At 48.4% G+C, this 18,167-nt stretch overlaps 1 protein-coding gene across 2 annotated transcripts in view; it reads left to right on the top strand.

The window, feature by feature from the left end:
• Window positions 1–18,167, top strand: part of LOC120515623 (dysbindin-like) — a 34,297-nt gene that overhangs the window by 13,198 nt on the left and 2,932 nt on the right. Inside the window, exons 1-3 of one of the 2 annotated variants that reach the window (XM_039736758.1) lie at window positions 12,143–12,227; window positions 16,037–16,192; window positions 16,658–16,801. In XM_039736758.1, coding sequence (XP_039592692.1) covers window positions 12,149–12,227; window positions 16,037–16,192; window positions 16,658–16,801 — 379 coding nt within the window. In that variant the 5' untranslated portion in view covers window positions 12,143–12,148. Of the gene's footprint in view, window positions 1–12,142; window positions 12,228–16,036; window positions 16,193–16,657; window positions 16,802–18,167 lie in introns of those variants that run through there. The other variant, XM_039736759.1, reaches the window with a different exon arrangement.

The following is an 18,167-nucleotide window of genomic DNA, read 5'->3' as shown; positions in this document are numbered from 1 at the left end:
CTTAATTTGAAGCCAATTCTCGTTGCTAATTAAACCCGTTATTTAATTCCACGGTGCTCATTCTGCCATGGCAGACATTTCAAAATGTTTTGTGGACCTGAGCAGATCAACATTACTGAGGCCTTCACCTGGTGGTGGTTTGTGTGTTGGTTCATTTTGTGTCTTCATATTGTTTGCTAATTAAGGAAAAAATTAAATAATGAAGGGGCCTGAGTCTTAAGTGGTACATCAATTAAAAATAAGGCAAAGTGTTAATTAGCAGCAAAATCTGGTCACTAATTAAGAAAAATAGTTAGAATGGAAACCTGCAGCCACAGTAGCTCTCCAGGACTGGAGTTGGAGTCCTGATGCTGAACAGAACTTGTACGATTATCGCTTTTATGTTCCTTGATTTTGTGTTTAACTGGTCTTGATGTTTTTCCAACGTGAAGTCAGTCCATGTGCTATCCCTTTACTGTTACAATCCGAGCGTTGTTTTAAAGTAACGCCGACATTGTCAATGATAATCTGGTCATTTGTGTTTTAAACATTATTACAACATGGGAAACGACCGAATCTGTGAAATGTTAAGGGGGTTAACAAAAGCAGAACGGCAAGTGGGAGCAACGCTGCCTCGTTCTGCCACAAGCCCTTGATGTCCAAAGTGTGACCAGGTGAAACACGAGGACCTTCTTTGACGTTTCATTCCACGTTTGTTGCAGCAAAATGAGTTGTTTTCTGAAGAAATCAGCAAGAAGAGTCTGTCGCTAGCATTTTAATGTCCTCTTCTTATTAAAACACGTATGCTGGCTGCAAATGATTTTGATGTACAGTGAAGCTTGGGATGCGAGTACACTGAAGAATTAAAAAAACTGTAAACATTTTTAAGTTAAAGGGAAAGCTCGCCAGTCGTGTCTTTTTGATCAACAGGATTATGAATATTCCTTCCTAATTCAAAGCAATTCTGTCTGTCAATTAAATAAATTAGACATCAGTTGGCTTCAGATCTCCACTTTGAACCTGAAGTGTTGCTGGCCTTCAAAAGGTCACCTAATGAGTGCCGCGTTTGCGAGATCTTCACCGCATGTCATCAGGCTGACAGATCATTTAGACAAATTGATTTTTACACCAACACGTACAAAACAAACAGCAGCCATCTCTACTTTAGTCTGCCGTTTACTGTGCTAAATAAAATGATTCTCGGTGTTTTAAATAAAATGAGGTTTCCAGAGACCGCTGGGGTCTCGTTGATGCACCCCTGAGTCACGCGTCTGTCAGTCGGTCCCAGCATTTCATTTCGGTTCTTCATTTCAGGTTTGCCTTCAGGGCTGGCAGCGAGGAGGCGGGCTCCCTCTGTCCTGTATTACTGCTGAAATGACGACAGGACGCCAGTGACTATTCAAACACCCTGAAAGGCACACTCCACCTAAAGACGTTGGGTTGTTTTCTATGTAGTTTATAGTGATGGCGGAGGAAAAAAGTTTCATCTCGTGTATTCATGGAGAACGGAGTTTCTGATAGAGCAGGAGAGTGGAAACCAACAGCAAAAAACGGCCTCGAAAAACCCTCGTGTTGCACAGTCCACCACGTCAAGTCCACAAACGGGAAGCGTCTTCACACGGGGTCTACACGGGTTAAGTGACACACAGACACACCAAAAATGTATGTTTAAGTAATCCTTTAAATTATTGTTACTACTTTATTTTATTATCCGTTATTAATCCCAAAGGAAATGACTTTGTTTTTAGCATACCCCTTGGGGTCAATACACCGTTCTAGGTAGTCGCCATTTGAGCACATTGCTGTCACAAGAAATGACACGATGTTACTGATAGTTAAACACTCGGCCATGTCTGGGGGATTCATGGCTGTGCTTCCTTCACACAGGAAATTATATTCTTCATCTTATATATAAACGTCTACGCATGGAAGTCTGTCTGTCTGTCTGTCTGTCTGGAAGTGAGAGGTGGAGTCGAGGTAACCGAAAACTCACTTAGCCACTAATAACAAAAGCGAGGTGAGCACATCGGTAAAATGAAACCTCCGAAGAAAGACAAAGTCGCTTAGCTGGTAACATCGGCAAAATGGTATCCCTTTTGCTTTTCCTCACGCCGCTAATAACACAAACGGAGTCAGCATGTCGGCAAAATGAATCCTCCTAGGAGAGACGCCAGAGGAGTTCCTGACATCTCTACGTTTCATCTGTGGTGCTGAGGTGTCACCCGTCGCATGGCCGCACTCGGGTCCTAATCTGGGATCCTGAGGTGGTCTGTCGTGTGGTGGGTGCAGCGATGCGCTGTATCAGAGCGGGCACCTAATCCCCCACTCTCTCTCTCTCTCTCTGCATTTCAGTTTTTTATTTCTGACAATTTCAATAGTTTCTGTAAAAAGCCCGGGGTCGTAGAAACCATTGGATTCTGGCACTTTAATCACTCAATCACTCAATCGCCTCTGTTGTCTATCATCAGCTAAGTGAGTTTCTGTCTCCTCGGAGGTTTCACTTTGGTGAAAGTCGATTTCTTTGAGCTTCATGCTGTAGGCTCTCACTTCCAGGCTGGACAGACAGACAGACAGACACGCGTAGACGTTTATATATAAGACTAGCCGTTCCCTGCAGCTCAGCCCATGTAGTAGTGAAACAGGACAAACTTTAAAAACCAATAAACTAAAAGCTATCGCTAGCTAAGCGGAGGCAAGGAACGCTCCACAACACAGAGGTAGACCGACTGCCAGTCCCCTCGGCCCACAGCCTCTGTCTCGGATTAGCACAAATAAATTGCTCCTGCATGCGAACTGCAATTCTTAATGCAATGAAAGAAGTTGTAAAGTCAACCGGAATGTTCAAGCAAATTCTAGAAAAAAAAAAAAAAGAAGAAAAACCCTGATCTAAATGTATTAAGCAGTCCGCTCATGAAGAGCAGACAGGCAGACATTGGATTTTATATTTATAGAGAGATATGTATAAGTGTGTATATATAAATACTGTATATGTATGAATGGAAGTGAAGGTCCGTGATATGGCCAAGATCCACAAAGGGAGGAGGTGAGTCCCGTATCCTAACATTTTCTCTCCTTTTGGATCTCTAGCTATAGATATATTATGTATCTGTATATGTTCTAAAAGAGAGATAAAGGCAGAAAAATGTCTCCATCCCATATATTGTACAGAAAACAACAAACATGCAACTGCAGCTCCATAGAGTAGTCACCGTAGACTGAGTCTCCAATTAAAGAAAGCCTGAGAGCAAAGGTTAGGCGGGCAGTTAAATAGCCCAAAAAGACAGGAAGAGGCAGATAAGAAGGAAGTGAGGTCATCGTGGGCGTGGTGAGGAACAGGAAGAGGAAGATTAGGTCTGGCTGTTCTCTTCAGAGGATCTGAAGAAGTGTGTTAGTCCACTCATTTAGCCCCCGTCCTGGTGATTTAATCTTAGTTAGACCCCCAAGCTGCCTGCACGTGTGTGTCGGTGTATAGAAAGGTTTTGTTTTTTTTAATTTCCCTTGTCACACATCATTAATATTCTAAAAAATAAGCAGCCATTTGGCAAGTTTGACGTGTGTGTGAGCGGCCCTTTTGATTGACTGCTGTAATTGTGCTCCACACTCGTCGTCATTATAGAGCTGACGCTCTCCTGTGAGTTTACTGTGGAGAGCCGCTTGACAGAGAAAACGGCCTGAAAATGAGGCTTTGCAGGCCAGTGGCTTGAAGCATCTTAAATAAGGAATGAATCCTCGCGTCTCCAGCAAGTGAGCCTTTGCACTCTTATTAGAAAGGTGCCAACTGACTGGAGCCAATTAAAGAGAAGTGCCCAACTATTGTACAGTAGAAAATGGAGCCCACCAACCACTCAGGCATTACGGCAGCCCATTAGCTCTTTGTCTGGCCGGCTCTGGTGTCTGCAGTACTTTGGTCTTTTTCTGTGCTGGCTGTACCCCAAGGCTCCATTTCATTTTTCAATTGTGAAATCAACTCAGAAAGAATATTCTGTGCTAGTCGAGTGGACCCGTGTGGTATCATTTAGCATTTGTCAAATTTCTAAATAGCACATCCAAATTAAATTGGATGACACAGACAGTAACCATCCCTAAAATAATTTGATTAAAATAAGTATCGGTCTAAAAATTTACGACGAGAGTGTCTCCATTCTTGCATTTGATTAGTCCCATTCTGCATGGAGCAAGTTTCCATTTGGCGTTGATTTGAAATTTCTCCTATTATTGTATTTTTATGCCTTAGAGATTACCTGGTCTTACACCCCCAGGCTGAGAGGTCATGGTAGGCATCAGAAATCAGCAGGACAATGGACGAGGTCAGTCGGTCAGTCGGTCGGTCGGTCAGTCAGTCAGTGTCCAACCCGCCATATCCTAACACAGGGTCACGGGGGGTCTGCTGGAGCCAATCCCAGCCAGCACAGGGCACAAGGCAAAAAACAAACCCCGGGCAGGGCGCCAGCCCACCGCAGAATAGAGGAGGTGCTAATACAAAAACATACATTCACTGTGCTATACATAATTTAAAAACCATTTGAAATGAGTTGTATTGAAATGGCGACACAGCGTCCTTTAAAAACGTACATAATAAATAATCAGAATCAGACCACTGCACACCCCACCATCACTCACTCACTCGCCGTCTAAGAACCGTTCTTGTTCTGTCACCTGCCTCACCACCTGACCCCACCTGGCAGCGGATGGCCAGGTACCCATGAGTGACACCGCCAGGTAAAAGCTGCAACTGAGAAAATGAACCAAAGGTTCCCTGGGTGACCCGTCCCGTCCCACCTGACTGCTGCAGTTTAATGTTTTCAAGAGCTCAGCTAATAAGGTCATCCATAATCTTTCATTTTACTTTCTTAAAATGTACAAAGTGTTTTTTGTTTGTGTAAATTGGTTAAGTGTCTCTCTCCAGCCTTGCCATTTCTTTTTGTTCACTCACTCTATCATACGGCACCATTTTAATATCCATTTATCATATAGCGCCTTTCATATCCATCTCCCTGTCTCTAGTTGCATATCCATTTTGTACTGTCTTTTAATATCCCTCTTTTATATAGCGCCTTTCATGTCTGTCTCTCTCTTATGTAGCACCTTGTGATCTTCTTCTTCTTCTTCGTCACCACAGAGGGTCATCTTTTCCCATCTCTTCCTGTCCTTGTCATCTTTCTCTGTCACAGCCACCACCTCTTTAACCCTCCTCTTCCTCCTAGTATCCTCCTCCTCCTCCTCCGAGTATACCCAGCGTCTCTCCACTGCAGATGTCCAAATCAGTGCAATCTCTGCACTCTGGCTTGGTCTCCAAACTACCCAACCTGAGCTGCCCCCCTAATGCTAGTCGTTCCCACTCCTCGATACGCCCAATGCAAGTCTTCACGTACCCGGTGCCTCTTTATGTCCTCTGTTATAAGGTGCCCGTCTGTCTGCCCGCCCATCTTTCCTCTTTCCGTGTCTAACTGTCTCAGCGGACTGGCAGGCTGCTGTGTCTACTTTATGAATCGGCGGTTTGATTTTTGAAGCCGTCACGTCTGTCTGCCCTTCCTGTGAGTTGTGCCCTGGCATATTGTGGATATTTCAACGCCCATTTTAGCATGACTGCCTCTGTGCAGACTCCATGTAAGTCTTAGTGACGTTCTCTCGTTTCCAGAAAAACTGCAAAAGGGATTGCAGGGAGTGAGTGTGCCTACCCACCGGCGAGCGTCTCTACGTCTTATTCATTACATAACAGGAAGGTGCCATCAAGGTGACCCTCCAGCCCACTCTGATGCCAAGGAAGTTCCAGGAGTGTCGTGTTTTTATTTAAGGAAACACAAACGGAGAGAGAGAGAGAAACAATGGGGGAGACCTGAAGAGCTGCTGGGATATCCTGTGTTGTTGAATCGCATGTCCAGCAGCGCCAGCCCCAGTCCCAGTGGCAGCCCCTCGCAGGGTGGGTCGGTGGGCTCGTGTGTCCTTCACTTGTCTTTCTGTCAGCGTGAGTCCACATCATCCGAGACGAGGCTTTTTAAATCCTACCAAGGCGAGTGCTGATTGTCACTCAGTTGTGCCCCGGCGACCGTCACATCAGTGTGGCTTTCACCTAACGTGTCCTTGTCGGTGGTGTTTTTCAGAGTGCAGCCCACCTGTTACCGTTCACAAGTTAGTGCCAGCGACGGGCCTCTTCTTACTCCTCCCTGACGTTGGAGTGCACGACCACTCCTGCTGGCACCTCGGGTCACCGCCACGTCACTTTCAACACAATTACATGTCATGTTTTTGTTGTCGGAGCCCCCAGATGTGCAGAACTTGGACAGTCGGCGCAAAGTCAAACGGCTTCCTGCACGAGGAGGAGACCCTCTGATGGGATGTGCCGCCGTTCATCTCTCCAGAGTTAGACACACACACACACGCTGTGCTGCCAGCTCTCGGCGTGGTGCCAGTCAGTGTCCGTAATCTCTGCCTTTAATAACCGATGGCAGTCATGAGGCGTTACGTCTGCCCACCGATGTGGCGGGTGGTCCCGTTGCAGCATTCCCCCAAACAGTGACTCTGTGTGTTTCGTGTCTGTTATTGTTAGACGTTCACACGACACGTTCAGGCCCTGGTGAGGTGATTATGCTCAGTCTCGATGTATGGATTTTGTAAACGGACCGCAAACACACAACTGCTCAGCTCGGTTTGTCTTCAGACGTCATCAGCTGAAATGCAATGACTGACCTAAAATGGTGAGCAGGCACGTAGCAAACCGCCAGTGGTTTAGGTTTGAAGTTGAGGTGAGCGAGACGTGAAACCCAAAGGGGGTCCTCGCACGTTGGTGGTGGCTGACGCGGCTCCTCTCGGTCTAAGCAGCCAGCAGAAGCGTAATGAATTATTATTATTATTATTATTAGAACTGATTTTTATTGAGTGGGCCGCTGCACCGATGGCACCTGTCTGAATGGCCAGCTGGCAGCGTTTACAACATGCAAGAAGAACACCCGATCTGTTAACATGCTGGTGGTCTCCGGCCCTCCAGGGTCAGCGCTACACATTTCTTCTGTCGCCGTTTGTCCCTCACGTTTTTGCACTTGCCATCTTCCAAACAGGACGACGAATGTAAACACATTTCAAGAAATAACGCAGTGACAAGTCAAGTAAAATGACGCCTCTTATTGGCTAACTGAGGAGATTACAATATGCCAGCATTCGAGGCGACTCGGGATGTAACCCCATCTTTATCACATCACATCACATCACGTGATTACAGACGAGTGCCTGAAGAAGGGGTCCGAATCGCCTCAAAAGCCTGCATATTGTAATCTTTTTAGTTAGCCAATAAAAAGTGACATTCTGCTTGACTTGTCACCACATCCATTATGGCCAACACGATACAACACCCTGGTACTGCTGTCATAACGTAGTGACCTGACTGGCCAGCTGTCACCACTGCGGGGGGAGTGCCATCGGCCATACGCCGTAGACGACACGCTCGGTGGTGTGGGCTCGACGCGGAGGCCATCCTGATCCTTGGACCCCATGACAGATGTGTCTACCAGATGTCCCGCGCCACGGCGGCGGTGTTCGCCCGATGTCGGTCATTAACTACGTCTGTGCCAGGTGGGGGTTGATTTCAACTCCGACGTGAGGGTCAGGTGAGCACCTGTGGATATTTTTTATAAAACTGTGAGAAGATTTTGGTTTTTCTATCAAAGGTTGAAAATTGACCTTCTGGGATGGAGTGGACACCCCGGCAGGTTCAATGCTTGTAGCCCCCCACTAGAGCAGTCATCCTGTCGTGATATAAAACCAACTTTGCCCGCTGTGTCTCCGAGCCCCGTGTGTTTCGACTGTGCGTTCATCGGGGGTCCGGCCGGTCGTGCCAAGTGCCCGCCATTTTATGGGCCTGATCTCCTGTATTCTTAGTAAACAAGCCCGTTCACTGAGGTGCCTGCAGGGGTCTTCACATGACGCGTAGTCTTTGTCTCCTTGGCACTTTTGTGTTCCCGGGAGCTGAATGCCAGGATGTTAATTTCTCCTGACAGTGCTCTGCCTGCCTTCATTATCAGATCTCCTAGGATGCCAGTGGGCTCACGCAGTTCTCTTTGCCCGTGTGGCACAAAATGGAGCCTCGTGAAACAATCGCCTCCATCGTGTCAGTCCTGCGTATGCAGGGCAGCAGTTTTTGTTGCTATTTTAAGCCACTGGTAGCCCACAGTATCCCACACTCCAAGGTGGGCACAGATGCCAATTACTGTTTTTTTTTTTTTTTTCCTATCCTATTTCAGTCCAGCTTGTTTGCTTTTTTTTTTTTTTTTGAGTTCAAGTTTCCTGAAGGCTTTTAACAAGAACAGGAGCTTCAGCCCAAGTTGTGCTCAGCTACATTTTCTAAAAATAATCTCCAGACCTGAGGGTCCCCCAAAGTCCCCAACACTGCGTGGTCATCCATTTCAAGTGCCAAGGAAGGAAGGACAAAAAAAACACACAGGTGGGCACCTCTATAGTAAAGTAAGAGCTGCGATCGACTGTCACTTTCAGAACGTTAAAACACATCAACCACAGAGTGAGTGCCCCCTCACGGCTCGGACCCCCTGTGCACTTCCTCTAGTGCTGCTCTCTCATTGTTTGTCACATGGAGACCAAAGCCGTAGCCGCAGCACTCCAGATGAGGCCTCACCCGGGGGGTGTTTGACTTAAAAGCCTCCCAGGGTCTCACGGAGGTTGGCTTTACGTCAGCAGCGAGTTTCCAAGCGAATGTCCGGCGTAGTTGGAGCGAGAGAGCCAGACCGAACGCGCCGTTCCTCACGTTGCCCGTGTAGTTTGTAACAAGGGTCACAAAAAACCTTGAATCTCTGGTTTCCATGGACACGGACTTCGCCAAACATCGTGATAGAACTGGCAGTTACGGAGACCAATGAATTCTACTGGACCTCGGCAAATGCAGAAAAATGGCCGTGAAAGAAATCGAGCCGTCCTGTTCACAATACGCACAATCAAACTAAAATCACTGCTGCGAGTGCAACTTGTACTCCATAACTGACGACGTCCCATTCAAAGAGAAGTTCACAAACACGCTACGTGCGCATTTACCACTCGAGAGATTTAAACATGTAGATGTCGCCCTCCGTGGGGTACGTCCAGGACAGCAGAAGAGCAGCTGAGCTCTGTGCGCCATGACCTTTCACCCCCACGGTGAGCGGCGTTGGCTCTGCTTTGGTTTACTTCCGTGTTTACGTGAGAATTGACACAAACGAACAGACGACGTGTCCTTACCTTACCTTGAGAAGAGCAGAATGAGGAAGGTGCGAGAAAACGAGTCTCCAGATCCCGCTTGATGTCACGGAAAGTGCCGACCAACACTTGACTGCTGCCTTGGATGGAAAAAATGGACGCATCGGGCAAGTTAATGTATACACTCCTTCGTAAAGGGCCGGTTTGGGCAAGATGGGAGATATAAAAAAAAAAATATATATATTTAAAATCCAACGTGTGCCAGTGTGACTGTGTTTCCGCATTTCATGATACTTCACTGGTTTAGATCCGTTTTTTTTCTGTAATTTACTTGAATATTCAGTTACATCACAGTTATATCAGAGTTCGCTTGCGGCACCGATTTATTAGCGCAAATCTAAGAGACACTCAGTGGGCCGAGGGAAGTGTGACGTCAGGAGTGGGGGGCTGCTGGGCGGGGTCCACCTCTGTTGAAGTTGCTCTACCTGTCGCCGTGTGTTGGAGCGCACTTTGTGATGCCGCTTTGTTTATTGATTTTTAATGTTTGTCCCGTTTCACTGCTGTGTGGGCGGAGCCACTGGGAGCGGCTAGTGTGTATAAGTCGTCTAATTTTATTTTTTTCATCTATAGAAAGCACCTAACTTGAACCCAGATGCACACGTAAGCACAAGTGTTAGTGAAGAAATCCCAAAGTTCTCCTTTAATGGCTTCTGTCCACCGTGTGGCTGTAGATAGACAAGTGTCATGAGGTGTCACACCTCCCGCTGTCGTCTATTATTCTTATTATTCTTATTATTCAATTCAAATGATTGCAGGGCACTTGATTTTTCTTTACCCTTAGCTGCTTATGAAGTGAGTTTTGCTCAAACCCAAGCCCTCGACTCGAGGCTGGCCGTGTTTCTGAGTGGGCCTGCGGACGTGTATGTGGCTGAGTTAGCGCGCTGGCCAGTCAGGACGCTCGTCGTTGTCATCATCACTGGCCATTCGTCCGCCGTGCTGATGTTCTCTCGTGTTTGGTCCGACTGGTCCACTGCTGGCTGCTACTACCGAGGAGGAAAGGAGAAGGCGGAGTGTCGGCAAAAGTGGGGAAGGAAGGGCGAGTGGTGAATCACTACGAGTTGGGGTCCAGCGTGCTGAGCCGACTGCGCGCCTTCATGAGCCGCGTTGTCCTGTTCGGCCCTGCGTTGTCCATCATCATCATCATCATCATGGCACCCGTGTTTCCAGACTCTCCTTGAATTCACTCTTGTGGATGCAGTGCCAGCGTGCAGTTTGTCTGTGGGTGGTATCCAAACGCGACGTCATTTTGTTGTGGCACGGCCCTCATAACCAGTGCTGACAGGCCTGTCCTGTACCTGGAGATGAAGAGGTCATCATCTTCATCACCGCCACTGCCACGTAAGGAGCAGGAGCCAATGATGGCAGCACTGACAGACCTCAACGCAGAGCCTCGTTAAACTCTCACTGGCCAGGCTCCCGCCATGTTGGATGGCAAAGCTGCAGTAGGAACGGGAAGGCGCCGACTCCTTTGCCAGCCCCAAGATTTCGTATTCAGCAACTGATGTTGTAAGTCTTGTCAGACCTCCTCACTAAATTAGCAACAACACAATCGTATTTTGTTTGTTCAAATTCTCAAAGGAGCAGAGCAGGAAGTGCAGCTCTCGGGGTCTCGGCTGAGCCTTTGCTGCTTCGTCTTCACTTCTCTAACAAGCAGAGGCTCTTCCTGCGCTCGGCACATCTGCTCTTCCTGTCCCGGAGGCAACTTCACTCGCAGGAAACCAGTTCAGCCCCCAAACCGACTTCTGTGCCCGTCGCCGTCTCAGAGCATCAGAGTTGGGAGGAAGGACAGGTAAGAGCCGTGGTCTCCGCCGTTTTCAGGCGTAGTGAGAGAGCAGGCGAGGCAGGGGGACATCGTTACTGCGCCACACGTGAGTGGGCCGCCCCGCGCGCCTTTTAAATGAGCGTCTCTTCTGGGCAGGGGGGCTCCTCGTCAGCTGGGGTTTGTAGATGTCACATGGACCCCCTCTCTGGGGGGAAACATTTCATTAAAGTGGCAGAATGGGTGGGAATAAATAAAGTGAGCTGAATGGGGGGCACCTGTGACCTGCCATGTAATGATCTGAAAAGACACAAGTTCAGAAGGAAAGTGCAAGGAGCCGCCCCTCACAGTCCGCAGGAGACCACCATATATACACGGAGCACAGCGGCTCGAAGTTCAGCTCTGCTTTAGGGTTTAGCTGTGAGGCGTGAAGTCCTCGCCTTGGCATGTGGCGCTTGTGCTGTAATTAGGACGGTGAATTACTTTTTAGTCTTGAAATGCGAATCTTTACTGAGGCTGAATAATTAAAACCGCGGCATTCGGCGGAGCGGCAAGCTGAGCTGACGCAAAAATCCTGCTTGTGGAGTCTGTGAGGCTCAGGACACGGAGACAAAAATAAATAAACTGCGAAAGGCAGGCCTGCTGATACGCATTCTAGTCAGATGTACAGTAGGTGGGCTTTCTTATCTAATATACGATAATGTTTGTTTTTTATAATATTCAAATCAAAGTCATCAACATACAGAAGACCTCAGAGCTAATGTTTGCAATGCGCCATCTGTTGGAAGGCATTTTGTAGTAATATAATGGATTGCATTTTCCATTCCAACAGATGGTGCATTGCAAATATTTTAGCTCTGCTTTTATAAATTCCTTACCAAATGGCATATAAGGTAGAGAGAGCAACAGGACAGACACACCGACATCAACTATCTGTCTGTCTGTCTAATCATATAGTGCCTTTCATATCTATCTGAAAAAAAACCCAAAATCTCCAGTGTGGCGCGGAGGTGTCATTGGGCTGCACTCGGGTCCTAATCTGGGATCTTGAGGTGGTTTGTCATGTGGTGAGTGTGGCAATGAGCCGTATCAGTGCAGGCTCCTAACCTCTCGTCTCTGTCGATCTGTTATATAGTGCCTTTCACATCCATCTATCTATCCATCCTTATTATTATGGTCAGAGGCAGACTGAAACCTAAGAAATCAACGTCGACCTCCTCATTAATGTTTGCAGTGCACCATCTGTTGGAAGGTATTTGGTCATTTTAATACATGTAGTAATGAAATGGATTTGTAAAATCAGGTTTAATATTTGTGATGTACCGTCTGTAGGAATGACAGAGACACAGCAAGTGGACAGACACTTGCTCGTTTATTAAGCTGCACTGGCTGTCCATGACGGGGTGAAGTCAAAGTCCTCAGTGCCTTCAATGTGCACCATCTACTGGAAGGTCTGCTGTGATGCCTGTAGTAATAAAATGGACTGCATTTGTCATTCCAACAGATGAACGGGCAACGAGAAGGATTGAGGTTGTGCCGAAAGTGAGCAGGTGTGCCACAGGGAGTCGGCTTGTCACACAGGTCATTAGATTAGGATCGGTCACTCAACCAGGACAGTCACTCACGCCCAATTGGTCCTCGGATACCAAATGATTGGTGTAAATGTGGTGCCTCTCTGCCACTGTCCATCTCCATAGTGAGTCGGGCGGCTGCTTGGCTCTGTGCAGATGACAAGTTGGCTAAGACGAGAGCCGAGCGCAAGTACAAGTTTATCTACCGCCTGAAACTACACGTCCAGCACTACGGTTTGCAGGACACGTGTCAGCTGGTATGGAATTCAGAGAAGCAGTACTAGTGGTTGTGCTGCACCACCTGTTGGAATGACAAGCGTCGAAGCAACTGAACGGACACCCAGACCCCCCAAAACTCTTAAAGACACGCGAGTAAACGAAGTTAAAACAGGCGATTATATTACAATGTTAATTAGGCAGACGGTGCTCAGTCTGGTCTACCAAGAGTACTGCGAGGAGCAAATGACGTCAACCCCCTCAGTGATGTAGCAGGAGGAGGTGACCAAAAGACCACCAGTCCATAAATGTGTGTGTGTTTTGTGTGCTGCACGCTAGCAGCACACGTGGCTGGAGAGACGCAGACGCCACTCGCTCAGCACTGATGTCGTCGTGTTGTGTTGTGTAATAAAATTTATTTTAATAAAGTGAGCAAAGGGGCACACGCAGCCCAAAGTGCAGAGAGAGCCAGTCAAGAGAAAGAAGAAGAAGAAAGAAAGAAAGAGAGAATCGTTGTGTTTGTATTTTACTTGACACTTTTGTTTGCTGTGCTCGTTTATTAGGTGGTCTCTCACCTCCCCGTTTTTATCTTTTTTCCTTTTTCGCTCTCTTGCATTTTAAAGTGCCACACGTGTGTTTACTTGACAACTTCCTTCACTTTACTTCATACAACTTCCTGTGCCAGCCACCTCGCCTTTCCAGCCTGCGCCTCACTTGTTTGTCTCTCGTGTTTCTGTTTGTTTTCCGGCTGTACGGGTGGAGCAGCCGAGTGAAGAGGAAGTGCAGACGTACAAACGGACAGTCAGATGTATTCATTGATTTAAACGTGCAGCCGAGACGTTACCGCTGTTACAAATGGCCTCCGCGGCTCGAAATGACTGATTTTGAATTCATTATTCACATGTGGCTGCACAGCCCCACTTTCAGCAGCCATTCGCTTCTGTTTCTTAACAGTCAACTCCCTGAGCTGATCCTTAATTTGGGTTATTAGAGGAGCCCCCCGTGTCTGCACCCGCCGCCCCCCCTCCATCAGGACGCCTGACACACGTAATTGGAGTCTTCGTCCCGCGAGCTCAGGGGTCGCCCCTCTGATTAGCAGAAGTCCGCATAACGACTTGCATGCGGTTGACTTGTCTGCTGTCGTTTTAAAGAGACGCCACAAATCACGATCTACACGTCTTGTAACAGGGGGTCTTCATGACACTCCCGGGACAGCAACAGGTGGGCTCTTCACGTCTGTGCAGTGTGACATTTTGACAGGGCGGTTAAAGGACTCGTTAATACGACGGATTCACGGGTCGTACACGAAATATCAAGACCTCTCCAGAGGGACGTTTGGTTTCCTTAGGGGGTCTCACTGCAGAGATGAACCAACGCGTCACCGAGGCCCTGTAGGTGTCATGGAGACCCGAGGAAGCCTTAGTGGGGGTCTCGTTACGCTCAGAGTCACTGACACATTTTTGGAGCAGCTAAACTCCAGTGTTGCCCGTGTTGTCCCATCACGCCTCGTGACACTGCCCTCTAGTGGGGGCTTACAGGCCATACATACCCCGACTGGACACAAAGGTGGTCAGGAAGTGAAAAGATTTAACAGAAATGTTAGGCAGTAGGAGAACAAAAGAAGGCAAAACAATCAACAGAAACACAAGAGAAGACCCCCCGCTGCCTCGCACACTCAAAGTGAACCCCCAGGAACTGTGGGAGACGAAACTAACATAAAAACAGCTGGGGGGCTGCAAGAGGACAACCCACCCTTGATTAGGATAAACCGAATACCAATTTAGTGGGCCGTGTCCACGGGGTGGTTCAGGTTCCAAGGCTCGGCTTCCTGTTAAGGTGGGCCGGGGGGCACTGACTTAGCACAGAAATTTCTTACAAGTGAATCTCTGAGACCCTCGTGCTGCTGCAAGTGGGCCATGTGAAAGAAAGCAAAGGCTGGCAGAGTAGACCAGTACGCCTGACCAGTGCTCCCATCACCTTCTGCCTTTCACACACGTGGGAGATCAGGGTGCGTCTGTCGGCCCCCCACGTGAAGTTGCAAGTTGACAGTGGAGCACTGGGGTGTCGTACCGCGTCGGCTATTATGGGATGCAGTGACAAGTCAAGCAAAGTGACGCCTTGTGCTGTCGAGTGTGCGTATTGTCATCTTCTTAGTGAGCCAGTTAAAGGGGTCCTTTTGCTCGACTTGCTTTATTTTTTGTGTTCCTGTCTATGTGAATCGTAACTGATGTGATCGGATTATCAGGGGCTGTTAGACTAAGAATATACCGGCAGACGACGAGGGGCTGCAGTAAGTGAGCCCCCCAGCCGTCCAGGGAGAGAAAACGTAACGTAAACGGCCGCGGCTGAGCGCTTTCCTGGCAGTTTGATCTTCGGTGTCGCCATTAGGGTGATGAAGGCCTGCAGGACTCACAAAGCCCCCACCCCCCCGCTGATCAGAGGGGCCCTCGGGACCATCGATACCTTTAACTCCTTCCTAGGGCCGATAGGACTGTCAGAGTGGGGGGCTTCTTGGAATGTATCGCAGATAATTCAAAGACTGTGGTGAGCCCACCCAAACATTGAGTGTTCCCAACGAAGATCTTAAGGGCGCTAATGCAAAGATATGATGAATTCAGTTGGGGGTGGGGCGGGGGGAGACCCCATTATTTGGATGACTTAACGCTGAAGCCTCCGACACCCACCAGTGACGCGCAGTCTTTACGCTCCTGCTGACTCTTCCCCTCGTGTGTCCGTCGAAACCCTAAAATACAAAGATGGCTGCTCTGGGCTCGGAGACGGGGTGACGTTTGACATTCGAGATGCGACTGGTCCGTTTCATTCAAGCAGGTGACAGTGACCGCTTGTGGTCACACAGTGGCGTTAGGCTGAGCCTTCACTTATCTCTGAATGCCCGCAGTAGCTGCTCCTTTGTCACCTCCTTCATCTCCATGCCACTCTTCTCACTGCCACAGTGGCTTTTATTTCCCCTCCTGTCGTCACTTTGTGTCCCACCCAGAATGACATTCACAAAGGCTGCAGAGCGACACGTGGACCAGGGACACCGGGCTCTGTCTCCCTCTAGTGGCGCCTGGTCTGCTGTGCACGCCAGACCTACTAGAGGCCTCAGTGCCACGTGAAGTTCTTAGCAGGGCAAGGCGTGTGATGGGAGAGGCGGGTGGGACGAGGCTTGCTGTTGTGTAAGAAGGTGGGTTAGCCACGTCGCCCGCCGCTGTAGCTGAGCAGATCTTGACGGACTTTGCGTTTTGAACTTCTTTACGTTTTTGTCTTCCAGCTGAACTGGATGCCGAGTACGCCCAGAAGGTCCTGGACATGGAGCAGGCACAACAAGTGAAGCTCAAGGAAAGACAGAAGTTTTTTGAAGAAGCTTTCCAGCAGGACATGGAGCAGTACTTGTCATCTGGCTACCTGCAGATAGCAGAAAGACGAGGCGAGTCTCAGTTTGTACTGCTGGTGCTGGAGTCCAGTGTGGGCCTCCTGGTGTGTCCTTGTCCTCCAACACTAAACACTTGCCATGCATGCAACGTGCCCACTAGAGGGGCACCAACCATGAAACCCCGGCTAGCAATGAAAATGGGGAATCTTCACCAATAAAAAGACTTTCATGTCTGTCAGTCTTATTAATCATATAGCGCCTTTCGTGTCTACCAGTTGTATAGCGCCTTTCATGTCATGTTATTAATCATGTAGTGCCTTTCATGTCTGTCTGTCTGTCTGATCAGTCATATAGCGCCTTTCATGTCATCTGTCTGTTATTAATCATGTAGTGCCTTTCATGTCCGTCCGTCTGTCTTATTAATCATATAGTGCCCTTTGTGTCCGTCTCGGAGTGCCTGCTAAATGAATTCACGTGACCATTCATAGACTTTTGTTTTACTTTCTTTGTCTCTGACAGAGCCCATAGGCAGCATGTCCTCCATGGAAGTCAACGTCGACATGTTGGAGCAAATGGACTTGATGGACGTATCTGACCAGGAAGCGCTTGATGTCTTTCTAAACTCTGCTGGGGAAGATAACAGTGTGGCTTCACCAATGCTCGGTACGCCCGATTGCTCAAGTAGCTGAGATGATCCCTCTGTGGACCACTAAAGTTTCTGATTAAATCTTAACGTCCCCTCTCAGCGTAGCTCGTAGTTTTGCTGTCTTGATCCCCAGTTGTTCTAAAACAGCTTGGCCTCGCGTCCACTTCTGTTTTGGCTCCTGCCCCGTCATGTCAGGGTAGGTAGGCTGTGGCTCCCCAGAAGCTCCCCGTTCAGGTTGTGGATTCATGTGACAGGTTGGCGAAGGGGCACAAGCTGGTATAAAAGACAGAGAAAGGCCCAACTCAGCGTGGTGTGCAGGCGGGCAGCACAACCTTGTAAATGACGAGGGTACTCAAGGAGTTCATTGATTTACCCAAATCAAGAGGCGGGCAGCAGGAACAGCAGACATGATGGGGCCGAGGGTGGTGCTCATTTTGAAGGGTCACCATTTGTGGGGATTGTTGTTTTTGGGACGAATGGCGATGGTAGAATTTCTGATGCAGTGGGCTTTGGCGGAGGGCAAACGCTGAACAACAGCAGAGATGTTAAAACATTTGGGGGTCTCCTATTGTGTCAAGTCCACATGTCGCTTATCCAGTTCAATGCTCACAACATCCAAAACACACCGACTTTTACTCAAATATTCGTAATTAAATAATTTGGGGATTAAAAAGCCCAACAGACAAAAGTGAAATGCGTTGAAGTAGCCTGGTGTTTCAGTGTTTGTCGCTCTTGCTCAGCATCGGCCCCTCAGTGTGAGGACTTCACTCCATAAAAACCCGAGAGCAGAAACTTCAAAGACGACGCCGTCTGTCGACAAATGAAGTATTAGAGGAATAATCAACGCGGCACCAGCACTGGCGGAGGTTTGCATGTCTGTCCTTAACGAGGGGTCCCGAGTTGGGGTCCGCTGCTGGTGACATCTGCCTGGATGTCCTTCTAAAGTCGACGGCACACAGCTCATCGCCAGAGGGGATGTCACACTTGATGGCTGCAGTCTCTGACTTTCATAAGTTATCTGTGCCCTTTCTGGGCGTACAGCAGACAAGCCATAGACCACCCAACCCGTCCACTCGGACGCTGAGGTGTTTGGTTTACGTTTTGCCGCATTGCCCCACTCACTCTTTTAGAGCTTTTGTATTTGCTCCCTTCCTGCCAACGGTTCCCAGAATGCCCTGCGTTGCACTCATTGCTGACATCATTGGTTGTCCTCCGTGGTTTCGGAGCGCGGCAGGTTCACTGGTTGGGGATTTTTGCCGTTTGTGTTCCTCGACTCCAGTTTGGTTCTCGACGCTCGATGGCGTTCTCTCCTACTTCTGACTTACGGCTCCTGCTCCGTTACGATTCTACAGGTCAGTTGTCATTTTTACTTTCTCATACTCG

The sequence above is a fragment of the Polypterus senegalus genome, chromosome 15 (genome assembly GCF_016835505.1).
Source record: "Polypterus senegalus isolate Bchr_013 chromosome 15, ASM1683550v1, whole genome shotgun sequence".
Classification (NCBI taxonomy): Eukaryota; Metazoa; Chordata; class Cladistia; order Polypteriformes; family Polypteridae; genus Polypterus; species Polypterus senegalus.
This window is presented reverse-complemented; position numbering and strand designations above follow the sequence as displayed.